This window comes from Rhopilema esculentum, chromosome 9 (assembly GCF_057945365.1).
Source record: "Rhopilema esculentum isolate cy_ngs chromosome 9, ASM5794536v1, whole genome shotgun sequence".
In the NCBI taxonomy this organism is placed as follows: Eukaryota; Metazoa; Cnidaria; class Scyphozoa; order Rhizostomeae; family Rhizostomatidae; genus Rhopilema; species Rhopilema esculentum.
The window spans coordinates 4,018,964-4,038,060 of NC_142823.1; the positions used below are offsets into that span (position 1 = coordinate 4,018,964).

The 19,097-nt window shown below is 37.6% G+C and overlaps 2 protein-coding genes across 7 annotated transcripts in view; both read right to left on the reverse strand.

Annotated features, from left to right (window-relative positions):
* Positions 1–5,149, reverse strand: part of LOC135689156 (brefeldin A-inhibited guanine nucleotide-exchange protein 1) — a 38,336-nt gene extending 33,187 nt beyond the window's left edge. For all 3 annotated transcript variants that reach the window (XM_065206297.2, XM_065206298.2, XM_065206296.2), the window contains exon 1: positions 4,754–5,149. In XM_065206297.2, the coding sequence (XP_065062369.2) occupies positions 4,754–4,883 (130 nt within the window). In that variant the 5' untranslated portion in view covers positions 4,884–5,149. The remainder of the gene's footprint in view (positions 1–4,753) is intronic.
* A 1,200-nt stretch (positions 5,150–6,349) lies between these two features.
* Positions 6,350–19,097, reverse strand: part of LOC135689161 (uncharacterized) — a 41,981-nt gene continuing 29,233 nt past the window's right edge. For all 4 annotated transcript variants that reach the window (XM_065206309.2, XM_065206310.2, XM_065206311.2 and 1 more), the window contains exons 4-8: positions 11,569–11,852; positions 10,777–11,010; positions 9,600–9,833; positions 8,936–9,184; positions 6,350–8,390 (exon numbers count right to left, since the gene is read on the reverse strand). In XM_065206309.2, coding sequence (XP_065062381.2) covers positions 7,732–8,390; positions 8,936–9,184; positions 9,600–9,833; positions 10,777–11,010; positions 11,569–11,852 — 1,660 coding nt within the window. In that variant the 3' untranslated portion in view covers positions 6,350–7,731. The remainder of the gene's footprint in view (positions 8,391–8,935; positions 9,185–9,599; positions 9,834–10,776; positions 11,011–11,568; positions 11,853–19,097) is intronic.

Below are 19,097 nucleotides of genomic sequence, written 5' to 3' on the forward strand. Positions count from 1 at the left end.
CACAAAAGCCTGAATAACATCCTATAAGAAGCAACACTACTAAGAAGTTACTCTGAACTCTGAGCATAGGGGCATTTTCAAAAATTTCAGAGAAGATTGCAAAATATCATTTTTTGGGTGATAAGAAAGTATTTTCTGGCATGAGAAAGCAAAACTTCTCAAGTGACCGCTAGATCTTGTTGGATTTGCAACCTTAATAAAAAACACTACTAAGAGGGATCACTGCCTTTCTTCAATAAAGCTAAAGAACTTTAAGTAATGAGAAATTTCTAAGTTTCTTATAACAATGAATGTTATCTCAGAATTAAAAAGCTTGCTCTATTCAAACATTTCTGCAGAGAGCAGAAACAGAAATCAAAACAGCTTTTGATAAGCAAAGACAGTTTGAATAAGTAAACTATTGTTATAATCTCACACTATGCAAGATATATGTAGAGCTTAGGGGTCATTCCAAATCAAAGGGGGACAAAAATATTGGAAATGTAACCCACCCTCTCAGAATTGCCCAATTTTTTGTAGTGTTGTTCACACTAATGAGATAGGAGCTTCCTGCAAATTTCAGCTCCATACCTTCATTTGTTCCAGAATGAGAGCCACTTGAAATTTGCACCAAATTCGCTCGAACTTCTCAAATCCGCCATTTTGAATTTTTGCCGCAAGTCTTTTTGGCAAAATTTAATGTCTCTTTTGGAATTTTGCACTGAAAATGTCTCTTCTGGGTAAATCAATACTTAGGAGTTTGAAAATGACATCAGAAACCTGCTAACATCTACAGAAAAGCAATGAAATGTCTGTATCCAAGGGTTGCTTTTGTCCTTAGCAACTACGCTACCCCCATTCATGTCACTTTTTGACAATGTTGCCAAAATGTGACGATTCCCAACTTTTGTATATTGAATATATAGTGTCTTAGCTTGACAAGAGCAAAAAATCAGAGATAGTATTTTTTCTTTTTTTGAGATATCTTTGTTTCAAAATGTCAGATTTTAATGAAAAAGTTTCAAAATTTGTATGGTCTGATAAGGAGATTATTCAGAACAGAGCATTTTCTTAAAAGTCCAAATACAAACTTATTGCTGGAAGTAAGTGGGAATGGTTTCAATATTGCAAAATAACTTGCCACTAATAAATTTTAATAACTAAAAGTACTTATTAAATGCTTTATTAATTAAAGTCTAACAATGGATTCAGTTCAAATATTCTTCAATTTTTACAGTGTCAGCAGTTTCTAAGGAATAATTCTTTCCTGAGTTTGTCAGTGGAAATGGTGCACTCACTGTCATTAGAATATTCACATATGGAACCCAGCAATTAGTATCTTTAATATACTGAATTCCTCAGTCAAGCCTCTACCTGTTAATGAGGCCCCAACCCCGCAAGTTGGCAATAACCAATTAGTTTCTTAGATAAGACAGAATTTTGCAAGTAATGTCAGTATTTATACTTTTGTTTATATCTACCACAAAATTAAGTATGACCAACTGAATAAACCTCCTTAGAATAAGCCCTCTTGTAGAAGCCCCCTTTGAATAATAAGCCTTCTCTTGAATAAGCCCAAACTTATTTTGCAAAATTCATCCGGGGCCAATTAAAGACTTACCGTATGCAAAAAACGACAAGGTTTTATGGTGGGTGGGGTTAGATCAGATAGTACATTTGGGGAAATTATCTTAAAACAAAAGACAATCTGGAAGATATTTACTTTGAAACACAATAGAGTTCTAAAGTGATGACGTCATAAATATTTTTTTTAGAATTTTCTAATTTGGATCCCATAACCTGAAAGAGCATCATGAAAACCTCTAAATTTGCAAAATCAGGCAAGTGTATTACGAAAGGTCAGAGATATGGCCACATGTTTATTGGCTCTCTCCCCATCAAACCTGTGTCTTTTGGTCTCTGTTCATAACTTCATGAACAGAGCCAAAATAACAGTGATTCGTTAGCAAACTTCAAATCTTTCATTAGCCAAATCTCAACCGATTTAAGACATATTTGGCCAATTTGCGTATTTGAAAGTATTTCATGGTGATCTTTTACGCTATGTGGTTAAAATTCAAAAATTCTAAAAAAGGTTTTTGATTACGTCACACAGGTTTTTGATGACGTCTTAAATGTCGGAAACTCAAACTATATGGAATTTTTTACAGAAAGATGAGTGTATTTTTCCAATCAGCTCTGAGTACACTAATGCACTGTCACCTTTGTTTTTTAAACAGAAGTGTGAACAAATATTCACAACAATCTGTTGTGTGGTTGTGGATGATTTTGTTGTAAGTGCAAACAATCATTCTTTTTGAGAGTATTCTAATGATTTTATGACGTGATGAAGAAAGTGATGTTGAAAGGGAAAACATTGATGATATGGAAGAGTGCATAACATACAAACAATGGACCACCACTGATCGTGCAGAATTGATTTCGGTTACTGCAACAGTGGAAGAGTTCATTGAAGTTTTGTGCGAAAAATTAGATGCAATAACAGCACACTCCTACATTGCAAAGTCGCAAGCAAATTATTTAAAAGAACTGAAAGATAATTTGGAACACACTGAGGTTATAGTATTAGGTGATTTTGCTGAAAATTACAAGTTTCTGATTCAGGATGAAATACAAAGTTACCACTGGAATCAGAAACAACACTCCATCCCATAGTGGTTTACCATCGCTTCAGTGATAGTTCTGTTCTTGTTTCGGACTCCATATGTTTCATCTCTGATGACTTGGATCATGACGTCACAATGGTTTATCAAATAAATTATATTAAAATTATATTAAAATTATATTATATTATAAATATAGATTATATTAAAAGAAACATTTCTGATACCATTAAATCCATTCATTATTTTTCTGATGGTTGCGCAGGGCAATATAAGAATTGTAAAAATTTCTTAAACTTGTGCCACCATCAGAATGATTTTGGAATGGATTGTAAATGGAATTTGTTTGCCACCAGTCACGGTAAATCACCTTGTGATGGCATAGGTGGTACGGTGAAAAGAATTGTGGCTAAGGCAAGTTTGCAGCGACACAAGGAGAACCAAATACTTACGGCAAGGGAAATGTTTGATTTTTGCAAGGAGGAGATTATTGGAATCCAGTTTCAGTTCATAGGTAGAGGTGAAGTAGATCAAAAAAGAGAACAACTGAAGGAGCGTTTTTCGTTTTCTAGAACAGTGCCTGGTACAAGAAGCTACCACCAATTTGTTCCGCAAGGAATAAATGAAATTGGGGCAAAGAGGTTGTCTGAAGATGCCAACTATGGAATCAAGTTCAATTTCTCCAACCAGCCAGAAATAATTGAAATACTAGATGACTTAAAACCAGGAAAATTCGTCATTTCACGATACGATGAAGCTATTTGGCTTGGTGTTGTTTGTCAAGCAGACAAGGATACCGAGGATGTCCAAATCCGTTTTATGCATCCTCAATTTCCCTCACAACATTTTGAATGGCCAAACAGAGATGATGTTTGCTGGGTTCCAAATGTGAATATTCTAATGACAGTGAGTGCACCATTTCCACTGACAAACTCAGGAAGGAATTATTCCTTAGAAACTGCTGACACTGTAAAAATTGAAGAATATTTGAACTGAATCCATTGTTAGACTTTAATTAATAAAGCATTTATTAAGTACTTTTAGTTATTAAAATTTATTAGTGGCAAGTTATTTTGCAATATTGAAACCATTCCCACTTACTTCCAGCAATAAGTTTGTATTTGGACTTTTAAGAAAATGCTCTGTTCTGAATAATCTTCTTATCAGACCATACAAATTTTGAAACTTTTTCATTAAAATCTGACATTTTGAAACAAAGATATCTCAAAAAAAGAAAAAATACTATCTCTGATTTTTTGCTCTTGTCAAGCTAAGACACTATATATTCAATATACAAAAGTTGGGAATTGTCACATTTTGGCAACATTGTCAAAAAGTGACATGAATGGGGGTAGCGTAGTTGCTAAGGACAAAAGCAACCCTTGGATACAGACATTTCATTGCTTTTCTGTAGATGTTGGCCGGTTTCTGATGTCATTTTCAAACTCCTAAGTATTGATTTACCCAGAAGAGATATTTTCAGTGCAAAATTCCAAAAGAGACATTAAATTTTGCCAAAAAGACTTGCGGCAAAAATTCAAAATGGCGGATTTGAGAAGTTCGAGCAAATTTGGTGCAAATTTCAAGTGGCTCTCATTCTGGAACAAATGAAGGTATGGAGCTGAAATTTGCAGGAAGCTCCTATCTCATTAGTGTGAACAACACTACAAAAAATTGGACAATTCTGAGAGGGTGGGTTACATTGGTGTCCCCCTTTGATATGGAATGACCCTTAGATGTCTACACAATTCCATTTGAGTGACTATTTCTTTAGGCAATGGTGGCATGCCTTGGACCAACAAGTGTACTAATGTACATGAATACATCATTTGATTTGACACCTTGGCCAATTGTTTAAACACATTTTATCGTGTTGACACACTGAAACTAACACACCATCATATACATACAAACACCCTCACAGACAGACTAAGGCCATGCGATGCAAAATAAGAAGATCAAAGAACTCATCTGCAACTTGCTCCATTTGCGCTATGCTTTGGGAACCCTGCATATTGTCCCCATTCATTTGAAACTCGTCTTTATCGAGTTAAGTAAAGGTTAGGCTACTCTAAACACCAAAGTAAGTTAGATCCTAGACCTGCATTGCTGATTTTAAAAACAATACTTCCTCGATTATTGATACTTACGCAGTGCAATTTCACAAGCCTTCCTCAACTGGGCATGATGAGCTCTTTTCGTCTCTTTCTCTCCCAAAATCTTCTCCAATGCCCTCTTCAGGAACATGTACTTTGTCTTTACCCCTCGTTCTTTCTGCATCTTGCGTCAGGCCTTTCTTAGTTCCTGTAGGCCTACCCTAACCAACAACTCAAGGCCAACACGTTGTGTTGCCTTCTACTTTGCTGAATGTCTGCAATAACAGTTGCACAAATATGTCATTTCACATGCTTTTCTGATCTATCCAAATCATTTGCTATAATCAAATCATTATTTTCAAAATTCCTGCAGTAAATGAATGTATTTCCACGTATTATGCACCAACATCATCAGTCTACTATCAATGCAAATCATGGAGAGTGGGAAATGGTCCGCTGCTACCCATCATGCCTTTCGAGACTAAGCGCCACAAGCCACCACTACTTGACCGACCGAAGTCAACATCGGGTCTTGCATGTAGGAGGGGGAAGGTCTGGAGTTCGTCTCTTAGCGAAATATGTGGCTCTGGAACATGCTTTGAGAATATGTGACTCCTGCTTGTCTTCAAAGACATAATTTTATGGCATAATTTATGTTTTTGAACCACAAGTTTCCAAAACTAATTTCACAGGAAATTTTTTCTTCCCAAAATTTGCGATCAAAAGAAGACTTTAAAAAATAGTGTGATAGAGTGTGATTTTTACTACCAAGAAAATTTATCAGACAGCCTTTCCCTTACAGGCAATAAGAACAACTTTACCCATAACACTGACACACAACCCAGATTTGTTTATAAAGATTTTAACATTTAGAGGATGCGTCTCACGGGGGTGTATACATTAAAACGTTAGATAGTGATACATTTGCCCGTTTACATCGCTAATACGCTGTTGTAAACTTAATAAGCGAAAATAATTGTAAAATGCGACAAGCAGCAAAAAATAAGTACTTTTTTATAATTAGCAGGGGGACGATGTAATAGGACACATTTATACAATCAATGTCATATTGCATACATATAAGTGTTTGCAATTAATTAGAGAGTTAGTTTTTAGTGCAATTAAAGTGCATACAAAATGTACTGAGTGCGTTGTCTTTTCCAACAAAACATAAATGCATATATGTATGTATATGTGGGTAATCGGTGCGGCTATGCCAATGGGACAATATGTATTCATACTCTTCAAGGTACATGAGCAATATTCTGCAAAATCTTTAAGAAACTGTCGTCCCAACAATGCATGTGTAAAGTCTGTATGGTCATGTCGGTATGTGTGTATATAAGGAATGCATTTATGTAGCCCAGTATTTACACCCCTCTCCAGTGGTGGCGCCAGGGGAGGGCTAGGGGGGGCTACAGCCCCTCCGTCGGAAGCATCTAGCCCCCCAATTGGAGGAAATTTTAGGTTTTTGTCGGAGCAAATTTGACAAAATAACGTACGAAAACTGCTTATTTTAGTCATTTTAGCCCCCCTGTCGGAAGCTCCAGCCCCTCTGTTGGAAGATTTCTGGCGCCACCCCTGCGGCCCTCTCCCCCTCACCCTTAAAGATCCAAAATTTAGACGACAGGGTTATGAACAATAAAGATAAGAGAGGGAAGCAAAGTCTCGTTACAGCATGTTTATGACAGTTCTTCTATAAAGTGACAAATGACAATGATTGGCGTACGATTAAAGTTGCATAAGGTTTAAAGAATGATAATTTATCTAAACTATAAAAAATTAAGACTCGTTATCATAAAATTCGCTCGATGGGTATTTTTTTGCTTCAGCCTCATTTTCATGTTTATGCCAATTTTGATTGTGACGTGTTGACTCAATCGCACGTCAGATTCTTAACCCCAGTCTATAAATTTGCGAATCAAAGAAGAGTTTCTATCAGACGACAATTTCTGCCTTGAAGGTCGCAAGCATAATTAACAAATTGCAGACACTGTTGTATTGCTGGAAACTTTCAATAAAAAGAAAGTAAATGGTTAAAAGGAGCTCACTGTGGAAATGCCTTGTCTTTGTAAGTAAACCTGGAGTATACACAATGCATTCAGTTACGTTTTTTAATAATTATCATTTTATGCATAGTTATAGAACTGAATAACAAGCACTTGTTAGAAAAGCACATCACTCAATTAATAGGAAATCAATCAAAGAAACAGCAAGGTAGAGCACTTTCAAAGGAAAGGGTCCTTCTCTGGCCATCTTAGCATTCATTTTGGATGTACACCACCTTGGTTTTGATCGTAAACTAGTATTTATCAGGAATTTGCAACTGGTAAACTGGCAACACTAGAGAAAAGAGGGGAATAAAGAGCTATGATGTGCCTTAATTTTTCTTGCTCTAGGAGAAGCGAGCAGGGCACTCTTGCTTTGGGAGACACGTAAGAAAAATGTAGGGAAAAAGTAAAATAAACCTCCAGCTCTTATTCTCTTTATTCTTTATATTTTAAAGGTTTCTAGTACCCTGAGCCTATAGCATTTGGAAGTCAGAATTTCTGTTTTTTTGATGTTGCCCCTCTATCCTACCTCCAGGTGATTTTTATATGAAAAAATATTTTTGCTACCAAACCAGCAAAAGGACTAGGGGTGTGGCAGCCCCCAAATGCCCATAAAATACGCACCTGGTGAGAATTTATCATCAGGTGTTGACCTCCTGTAAAACACCCTTAGTGTGGATGGTTGAACTTCAATCTGGACCAAGGCTTTACTTTTGGCATTCCATTGCAGCATTCCTTGCAAACACTATAGCCCATTGCAAAGGGCATTTGGAGACTCTTGTATACCCACTTGCAAAACAAGGAAACAAAAAAGAAGTTTAAGTCCGTTTTTGCTCTGCGAACATCTTAATTAGCGACAAAAAAGTAATAACTAATGTGTCTAACATGAAGTAAAATAACAACATCTAGAAGCAATTGCTTTCCCCGATATAACAATGCTAAACTGCTTGGCAAATACATCCACAAACAACATAAAGCCTTTCAGAATTCCGCACTTTTGTGACCCAATAACTTATGAATATATTCGTGGTAAACATGCTTCTTATAAGGAGGCCGAAAAGTGTCCCTAAAATTGTCATTATTCTCATTGAATGTCGATTCATCTGCCTCGCTGTAGGTTGTTCTGCCTAGGTCCGTTTCATCTGCCTCGCTATCAGCTACCGTGTACGGGCTCTTTTCATCTGCCTCGCTGTCATTTGTTGTGCCCAGGTCCTTTTTATCTGCCTCGCTAACAGTTGTTCTGTGCGGGCTGCTTTCATCTGCCTCGCTATAAGTTACTGTGGCCGGGCTCGTTTCATCTGCCTCGCTATCAGTTACTGTGAACAGGTCCTTTTGCGTTCCAGTTTCTTCAATGTCACTTCTCAAGGTACTAACAATGTCATGGCTTTTACTCTTTTCATATTTATAGTAATAATCCGTATATGTGACGTCAACATGTCCCGGTAGCTTGCTGGAGTCTATAAATTCCTTTTGACTGTGATTACACTTAAATTTTGTCATTTTATGATTGAATTTAGTGAATCTTGCGTTAAGGCATGCCTTGCTGTGTAGCTGCCAAGTGTACCATAGTTTGTCGAGGAAGGCATGGTGCAGGTAGAATTCAGGGGTCACGCTTGCGTACTCAGAGCACATGTGGCCACCTAAAAGAGACAAAATCGGCAAAATTATTCTAAATTTATACTGATTGCAAAGGATTGACAATTCGGTACGATGGGTACAAGGGTCGCAAATAACTAAAGTAGAAATAGAAGGGAAGAGCGAAGAAGCGGAGGAGCGGTCAGGTGTTAGGAAAGAGCACTGGATGATAGGGGTTGCTTTCACAAGGCTTCGAACGAAAAAATTGAGTTTTGAGACAAAATAAATGTCAGTTATTCTGGATTTTTCGCTATTGGGATGTTCTTTTAGCAGTACGTTTAACAGTACCTGGTTCATAGGCTCTATACATCTTCATTTTGTACCAAACCTAGCTTTCATTATGTTTAAACTAAAAAGAAATCTTTGAGAAAATGTTTCAGAAAGTCAGAAGTTTGTAAGAAGATAAATTGACAGTGAAGCAGTTAATCAACGTCGACTTCTTGTTCCATATCGGTACATGTTTTATGGTAATAAAATCCAGAATTTGAAAATCGATAACTGAAAATAAAGTGAAATGAATCAAAAAATCATGCCCTAAGCTTGGCCATACCTATTTCATTGTGCATAGAATTGTGCAGTGACACTCTCACGACGTTCTCAAACACTGAAAACGATGCAGCACGGCTTCTTAAGATTTTTCTGATTAACGGCACACCAACTGGTTTGCCGTTAAAGCTTCTTCTTAAGCATCCTGCCTTGTTTGATGTTTTTATTTTTGGCACCTTCGAGCTTTCTATTGCGTAGGCAACAGCATCAAGTACCTCTCCCTTATTGTCGAAATCTGGTGTTTTGAATGACCCTGTCAAAAAACAATATTACCCTAGATTAATAGTCAAAGGGACACTTTAAAACACTCGGAGTACTACTTCAAAGCTGCAGTGTTACAGTTTTGTGCCAAAATGCTCAGTATAAAACTATAGTATGTTAGCAAGAATCTTTTCAACTGTACATTGCAGGATAGAAAATTAATACAGATGGGGCTTCTAGAGAGAGTTTCTGAGGTAGCCCCAATCTTTGCCATCGAATCTCAGGTTACAGAAGTACTAAGCAATTAAAGGTGTTGATGTTCCGACTCAAACTAACTGCAACATTACCCTCGGTTCCAGAGCCACTGCAAACGAGGTCAGTGAAAATGGCTCTGGTATCAAGGTTACTGCAGCATCAACTTTTTTGTAAAGCAGTCTTAAGAATTTCGATACGAGTCAAAGTCTCACCTTCTTTGAAAGGTCCATCTTGAACACAATACCCTTTCTTTGGATCCCCATTGCCCCCTAGACCATAATCGTGTGAATTCCAGATGTGCATATTTGCTACCCAAGGCACGTCTGACCAGAAGGCCCAATCCCAATATGGAATCGTTATTCTGCAGTCAATCTCTCTAAGCAGGTTTTCAAATTTCAGCAAATACCATCGATGCCAGGGCAAGAAGTAATTCTTTGTGTGAATACCTGAAAACATAGGAGTTGAGCACACATTTAAAATCATTAGAGAACATAGCTGCAAATTTGGGACAGAGTGTGGGTGTCACGGTGTCGGTAGGTAATTTGGGTCAATGGGCCTAGCCCATAGGAAGCCTCTTTGCAATAATGAACCCTTTTTGTAGTGTTACTATCAAATACTCTATAAGCGCAACTTTCTTTTAGTTAATATTGGAATCTCGTTAGGCAAGTGACACTGATTGGGCAACCTCAATATGAATAGTCATGTGCTCACGTTTCTGATTGGCCTATTTCGATCTACAACTGGGTATATATGTATATGGGTATTTCGTAGAGTTTTCGATCTATGTCATGACGTTTTAAACGCTGAAGAGTATCAGACGAAAAGCTTTAGTTTCTTGAATGTTTGCTTTTTCCAAAGCCATCTAATATTGAAATATGTATTAAATATGATCTGCCATTTGTATGCATCAATTTGTACAAAAAGCGATTACCAATAATAAGATCACATGCATTTACTTACCAGAGCCTCAACAAACCGAGAATATGGTATTTAGACCAATGCAAATAATATTTATGTGACTAGATTTAAAGTGCATTTCTGAGACTAAATTTTGGAGATTCTGGTACCCACTCCAAAAATTCGCATTTCCTTATCATGGCTTGTTACTGTCAGTTTACTTCGCATCAGAAATTTTAAATCGTTCGTGAATTATTTCTGTTCCAATCTATGCAGAGTGGAAAGTAATATTTCCCTTAACAAACTTTTTAAAAATTAAAATCTCTTACGAAAATCATTGTTCTGAAACTTCTCTCTCAGATTCCAGGACACGGGGTTCCAGATTGTAAGGTCTCCACGATTTGTACGCTAGCCTCTTTTCTGCCCAGCAGAAAACCATTAGACCACGCTGTCAGGTTAAAATTCCAGGTTCATTAACAGAATGCTACCCACCTTTAAAGAATAAATCTTTGTGAATTTTAACGAAGTTCTCGTGCCTTTTCTTGTATCTTTCATCAGCGGCCAGCTTTTTAAATGCAGAAATGTATCTTTTTCTCTCAGGTATTGACATCTCTGTGAACTCCTTTCTGACTCGAGCACATTTCATCATTTTTCCATCAATACAGTAGCATTTTCTGTTGCATTCATCATAGACAACCCCAGACTTGTCACATCTGGTAAAGGATTCTGAAACGATAAACATGAGAATCAGAACATCTGCTGGGAATTTTTTTAGGGAAATTATCTGGTTTTCAGCTTGATATCTGAGGAAAACCTTCAAACATAGCTACAGAGCTGGCAAAATGCTTACCGGCAGATAATTTTATTTGTACCAAAAAGAATCTTTAATTTTCTGGGGAAGCAGGAGCAATTTATAATCTTCTCTGCGAAAGCCCAGGTGACATTCGTAGACATAGACTAACATAGAATATCTGAATATCTAAAGATCATTAAATTACTTTTAACGACGGATTGGCAATATAAAGTAAAGCAAAATAAACGTCATAAAACTTAATCTCTTTGCTCTCCATTAAAACGTAATGAATGTGGACTTATAGGTAATCCTTGATTAGCTGCTGGGAAATCAAAACTATCCGACTTGTTCCGCCCACCCCCCCCCCCCCCCCTCCTGACCATTAATCGGCTAATCATGAAATGAAAATCTACTGATGAAAAGTGGGGTGAACATGTCCATCTCAGTCTACCCCATGGTCCCCTCCCGCCAACAGATATCTGAAATCTTACCTCTCTCAAATGGCAGATATTCTAAATGAATAATTTTCTTTTTGAATATCATGTATCCTTTTCCATTGCTTTTCAAAGCACTCACAGTTAGAATGATTTTCCTCTTTGCAAGGATCTTCTCAAGCTGAAAGAATCTTTCCGAACTGAGTGGATTCTTTGTGATCAACAGAATATACTTCTTTGTACTTTCTCCTTTATGTTTTTGAAACAGCTTAAACGCCAAAGGAAAAACAGTTTTCAGCCTAGGACGATGATGTGGCACTTGATGTTTTAACATTTTGAGCCTGGATCGGAAAGAGAGGATCAATTGTACTAGCCATTTGAAGTGGTTATAGATACCAGTAGTAAGTAGCAAAATTAAAACAAGAAGTAGCTATAGGAATATGCAGATCCAAAGTATATATTTCTACTAAACAAAGAAGTCATAAAAATGCTTCTTTATTAACAGATTCATTCAGCCATTCGTGATTCCTAAGACGGTTTCAATCAATTCTAGCAAGTGCATTGTCGAAACAAGCACTTTTGAATGCAGTAGACTGCTTTGACATAACGAATAAAGCCATTGAAATGTTGCTCCAAAACTTGTCAGTAATGATGTTAGCGGAGTCCTTTTGAATAGTTTGGGGGTTTTTGATCCAAGTTTTTAGTGACGGAAGCTACAGGGTATTACCGCAAGTCCTCGAATAGTCCTCTACCTGCGAATAAGCCCCCCTCGAATAAGCCACCAACCTCGTAAAAAGGTAATTTTTGTTTAATAACCCTTTTCCTCGAATATACCCCCGTGGGCGGAGGTATTGTCTCGACAGCAATGTGTTTCTCCCAATATATCTGCATCTCAAAGCATACAGACCACCCTCAAATAGAGGAAGAAAATTAACACTAAAAAGATGTTTGACTGCTGCTAAATAAATCTCGACCTTCGAGAAAGACCTCCCTCGAATAACTCCCATCCAAATTCTTTTTTTCTGAAATATGCCCCAAATGGCCTATTCAAAGACTTACGGTACACATCAAGTTGTCTTTATTCTCATCATAGCCGACTGCTTTTGCTATAAGAAACTTGGATAAATATGAGATAGAGTTGTCCACAAGGACAAACTAACCCTCGAAATAGCCATTCAAATCCTTGCGACTGTTCACCCTCCCATCTGGTACGCATATGTTCTTGATATGTCGCAGTTAAAAAACTTTCAGAAACTTTCCTTAAGTTAATAAATGCGCATTTTTTATTGTAACGTCTTATGATTATGCTAATCAAAATATAAAAATAACATTTTTCGTCAGGTAACTTCAGTCAAATGACGCATATCTGTAGTACAGTCCATTAATCTGCAGGTGCGTGTAAAATTCTCGAATCAACAACATACGATCTTGCTCCTTGCAAATTATGTTCATTCAAAAATCCGAATCAGGTTTCTGAATATATAATGCCTGCCAAAAGTCTTGGTACAATAACGACAGTTTCCAAGGGCCAATTCAGACACACCCTGGGTACCAGACTCACTTTATATGAAATATATAGTGAGTCTGGTACTCAGGGTAATTCAGCCATTCCCCATCCCCCTATATGAACAATCTTGGTTTACTACAAAACGAAGTAGGGGATTAAGAAATACCCTTTCTTCTACGACTTCTATGATATTTTTGTAATTGTTTAGGGGGGAAGGGGGTGCGGAAATAAGAGTATTCGGGAAAAGAATTGAAAAATATAAAAACGTAAGGCAAATCACTGGGTGTCTCAGGCACTTTTGGCAAAGATTGAATCGTTTTTTTCTGTTCTTTTGCAATAAGTCAATATCACAGGCCACCATCAGCAGTCAGGCATTAGGTTTCAAAATCATCGTTATCTGATAAAATTAAATAGATAGTAAGATTGATAGCTAGTTTCAAATTGAATAAACCAACTGTAGAAAATAGCGTTTTGTTCTGTTAACGGTTACGTAAGAGCACAGGAGTGAGAGTTGGAGAGTTCCACACGTTTTATAAGAGGAAATTATAGTTAAGCTTCAGCCATCGTTTTAAAATCTTTTTAGTTAATAAAGTTTGGAAACGTGTTCTGCAATGTAGGCAGATCATTCAGATTGTGTTCGAGATTGTGGCCTTTCAAGCCGTCTAACAGCACGAACATCTTGAGCACAATCATTGGCAAATAAAAGAGTGACTTAGGCCAGCATTTTCCCCATTCCAACTCTGTCCAGGAAACAGTTAACCTACACAGAGCCGTCATAACCAAAAATTACATCGGTGGCCTGAAGGAAGAAATAAAGAAGAATGAAGGACTTTGCCATTACTTATTTAATTTATAGAAACAGTAAATCACTGCCTCTGATGACACTTTCATAATTAAGTAACTGGGTCGTCCGTTGCAAACTTTGCTCAGAAGAAGCCCCGTTTGCATTAAAACATATTGAAACAGAATTTTCAAAAATTTTGCTGATGAGAAAACGGTATAATAAACACCAAATAAATTTTCGGCAGCAAAATTTAAAAGATTTCCCCCAATCTGACTTGTGATGCATAATAATGTTGCATAAATTATAGCGCACGGCCCGCGCAACTGATCCTAAACTGGAGGTGTAAGCAATGTAGAGAAAGTTTGCTCTCCCCCTTTAGCGCCGATTGTTGCAAACATTTTGCTGATGCTGTTTTAATGATATACTTTGGTTAAATGTATTTGTTGTAATCTAAGGTTTATCTATACAAATAATTCAAGCCAATTTTTTTCTTTTATTAGGTGAAAAAGTGGGGAGGCCATGGCCCCCTGTCCCCCTGTGGAGCGGGCGCTGATTTGGGTAGGAGATATCACATCATCCTTCATCTGATAGGGACGTGCCATAATGTGTGACAAAAATTCTACAAACCTTATGAAATCTTGGCGATAATCCTGCGACTAATTTTGCGATATTTTTCATAATGAGGAACCCTACTTCTGTTTGCCGAAGAGAACGGCTGCCCACTGTTTGAAAGACTGTATGTTATGCTTAAAAGAGAACTATATTTTCTAGTGTTTTCTTGAACCAGCATCATAAAACATGGTCAGATTCTGCTTCGAAGTTAACCCCTTTAAGGCACGAAAAGTATTGTAGTCATGTCATTAGGAACATGTTCTAGGCTACTTAGTTTTTCTGCTTTATAGAAAGACCCCGATTTTAGGTTCTAATGAACAATATCAACAGTTTTAAATTGATTGTGTTTACTAGTTTACCTAAAAATCAAAGGAGTAATGCCAGTGGGCTGCGGAGGTGCAGACGGCGAAAGGTGACCAATGTTCAACGGTAAGTTATGTCGTTCAGTTTTTTTTACGACAGTCAACCATCTCAAAGCACTGGCTGTATTTCCAAATCAATACAGAAAGGACTCTCAATGCCCGATCTTAAATACCAGCACACCACGCTTTAAGAACACATTAATTCTATATTTAACAAAGAACAAACATATTTTAGGCAGGAAATAATGCAACAAACCTCCCCGGTATATATTTGCAACCCCGTTTCAACCTCATTTACATACCAGAGTCAACACAGCAATGCAAAGTTTGCGGCTTTTAATGCAACTGAAGCACGCTCAATATGCAATATGCCGATGTAAAGCAATTATTACACATTTTGCGAAAGCCACTATAAACCCACCGGCTGGTGAAACTTGCTAATGTTTCCTCGTTTATTACAGTTAATTACACTTAATTCGAAAGTGCGAAGTTCCTCTCTTGCAATTTATTATTTTCGAATGCGTTAAGGCGGTGCTAATAGACCGATTCCATTATTACATCACAGGGGTTGCCACACGCAATGCATTCTGGTAGTTGTAGTTACGAGCGCCGTTGCTATCAACTTTGTTCACTGTGTTTCTCACTGCTTCGCCACGCTATCGAATCTCACGCAGATTTGATTGAAAAGGCCGTCCCTATTCCTTTAAAACTCTTGCACGGGGACTCGTCCTACTGACCGTACTTTCAATGGAGCGACAACAGAATACATTCGAAGTGTTATTAGGCCTGTTGATACAGAGAGTGGCTCTAAAAACGCCACGGTGGCTAAGGAGGGTTTACATACTGTGTGCCAGAATGGTTCAGCAACAGTCGTGTGAATCAGATTTTATCCTTTTACACTTTCAGATATCCTTTCAGATATTTTATCCTTTTACACTATTCCTAACGGTAAAAGTAAAGAAAATTGCTGTTTGCATATTATCTCAAGGATGGATTTCAACCGTACTGCAGCACATAGATGGAATTCCTGCACACTACATGTAAACCCTGCTGTCTGCATTTCATTGGTGGATGTAAGACGTACATAATAGATGTACCAACCATTGTTCTGAAAAATCGAAACACAAAGCCCTTAAAGGAAAGGACAACATTACTCTCAAAAGACATAATTGCAAACTTCTCAGTCTACAACTTTTAGACCCCGTTTACACTAGATTCCATTAAATTTTGTCCTGTGTGCTAACTTTTAACATTAGATCGAGCAAACTTTACCCATTTTCGGTGTGCGTTTCCACTTGATAAATCTTTTACAGTTGGGGTATGCACAAACAGCGTGCAACAACCACAACAACAGTTAGGCCACGTCTCACCTCTCTTCAGTCGGCTCTAGGCCTCCTCGAGGTGAATGCTTATTGGGATGAAAAACTGCAAAAATTTTCAATAGGACTTTAAAAGTTCATTATTTGCACCTGGAAAAGTTAATTCCCGATCTTACGTCATTAATGGATAAAATTTGTTCGGATAGACACAATCTGGTGTACAGGGTACTAAGTTACGTCTTCTGCTAGATAACCAATGTTGTTATTTGCTACCAATCAACATTGATAAATCGAAAAATAGAGTGCACTAAAAGCTAACTCCACCTATTTTTAAAGACCGTTTTTCCATGGATATCAGAATTTTATCAATCCTTGCAAACGCTTGTAAACCCCCAAAATTAGCTTTGATTTTGTCAACAACAGCGACGTCACTAAAGCTTGCCCGCTTGTAAGAGCTCTTAACGAGTCGCAAAATAGCGCGTGGTAAATATGGCCCCGCTTACGGATACGCACCGCTTACGGACACGCACCGCTTATTGATATGCACCGCTTACGGACAGGTATGGCTTTGGAAGAACGCGTTTAAAATATATTGTTACTTTGTGGCACTGTCTCGTATTACAGGGCCCGCACCACAGGAGGCCAAAGGGGTCATGGCCCCTACTTATTGGCCAAAGAGATCATTAAGCTGTCAAATTTAGGCAGCCTTTCCACTAGCCTGGGTTAAAACATACCCGGGTTAAAAGTTATCCGTTTTTAAAGTGAGTCAATGAAAACGGCATTTTTCTTCGAACCGTTTTTCATCCATTTTTGATCGTTCCCACTAAGCCGGGTTAAAATGTATCCAGGGTGAAAAGTTGTAAGAGAAATCAGTATTTGCATAACAAATCTTTCAATTTATATCGTTGTAGGCCAATGGAAGCAACATCGACATCCAGGATTTTGTTTTTTTATTTTTGGCGCCATCTCAATTTTCAAACGTTGCTGTTGTTGCAAGTGGATCAAAAGTTATCCGGGTTCGGCGTTTCCATTAACTCGCAGGTGAGTCAAAAGATACCCGGGTAAAAACTGACCCACTTATCCGATTTTCAAGTGGGTTAGTGGGAACGCGACGCAGAAACGGATAACTTTTAACCCGGATATGTTTTAACCCAGGCTAGTGGAAAGGCTGCCTTATTTAACAAATACACCAAGCAAAACACAAACAGCGTCGGTAAAACTTTGCCAAAAAGGGTGTTATGGGGGTAAGAGGACAATTTGTTCACAATACAGTCCCCCGTTTAGAATCGTTGGTGCGGACTTTGTATTTTACAGTAAGGGTGGATATCAGCCCTGTTTTGGTTAAAAATAAGGATGCCTCGTCGTTTTTCGATGCGAATTCTGAAATTATGCAGAAAAGTGTTACTTCGTGGAGGTCAAAGCTTCGAATAAAGATGAGACTCTTTGAAAATTTTATCACGCATAGACGTATCTGTTATGCATAACAGCGTAAAAAATCGAGCATTCGGCAAGTATGAACAGCACCCCTTGTTGATATGCACCTTAATTTCCAGGTTCTACCTCGATAGCTGTCCGGTATGAACCAGGGTATGAACTATAGACGGAGATTAAACAGGTCAGACTTGCCTGTTCTTGTCATGTTGCGAACCTTAACGAAGCAAAGTGTATTGTCTTGCTAATGAGAATCCATGTATACCGAAACCCAATTGATAATGATGATTGAAAATCTAATCAAAAACAGTTCAATCCAAATTTCGTTAGAATGCCTATTTTATCATGGCTGCCCTTCTTATCCGTAGCAGTCTAATGCAGCGATCTTAGTTAATATACAATTAGGTTGCTTAAAACTAACTTTTATTTGATCAAGGAAAAACTATTCAAATTCCGGCTACAAACAACCAGGATCATGTCTCAAAAGCACTCTTTCTCGCTGATAAATGTTTTCTAAAACAGCTATTTCTCAAAATGCATGCAATGAAAAATTGCATGTTTGTACAATTCTATACATGTTTCTGAAGCTTTGTCTAGGTCAGCGTATTTTCTTTCTTAGTTTTTTGCAATGGAAATAAATAAAAGTTGATTCCGTATTGTTAAAAATTCTTTCGAAACAATGCCAACTGGCTCCTTTATGCCGAGGCTCGTGTCACAGAGTTCTGGAGTGACGATAAAAAGCTATTTTTTAAGAATTTACAATTTTCCCCATATAACCCAAAAAGCATTATGAAACAAAACTATGTGCAAAAAATGTGCAAAATCAATGTAATGTGTTATTTGGCCTTGGTTCATAAGTCTATGACATAACCAGGCAGGAAAAACAGTTATCCGTTGGAAAACTTGTAATCTTTCAATGGCCATATCTTACCCAATTTTGAATTTATTTAATTGATTTTGCATATTGAGAGATATTTCATGATTTTCTTTCAGGCTATGTAGTCAAAATTAAGAAATTCTAAACATAGATTTTGATGACGTCACACTCCGCTACTCTATTACTTGACTTCAGGGACCGCTCGATATTTCGAATGTTTGATGTGCAACATGATCAAATCACAAGGTAATCATCATTAAAATCATTATAGTGTTTTGGATGATTGATTGATCATTGATAAAAACCACTGATCATTTTCAATGGAGAATTCCACGATCTGATCAACCATCTACAGCGTTTACATGGATATCATTAATCAAAGCTTAGTTGGATACAAGCCAACTTCACACGAGCATTTAACATAACAGCAGCAACGTATCTAACATTCCATTTGGAGTTGGTTGGTTGCAATTGGTTGTTTGTAGAAATAACCTTCTCGACAATCAACAGTGATCGAGGCGCAGTTAGCAAAAGAGGGGACACGCAAAGGCAAAGTCGGTCATTGGCAAGAGAGCTAAGCCCCCATCCCCCCTTAGCCATCCCATTATGAACGCTCAAGACGCCCCTGCCAATATACCTTTTTCCCCTAGCACTCCCATGAGGAGCATTCAAAAAGCGCCTACCGTCATGCCTC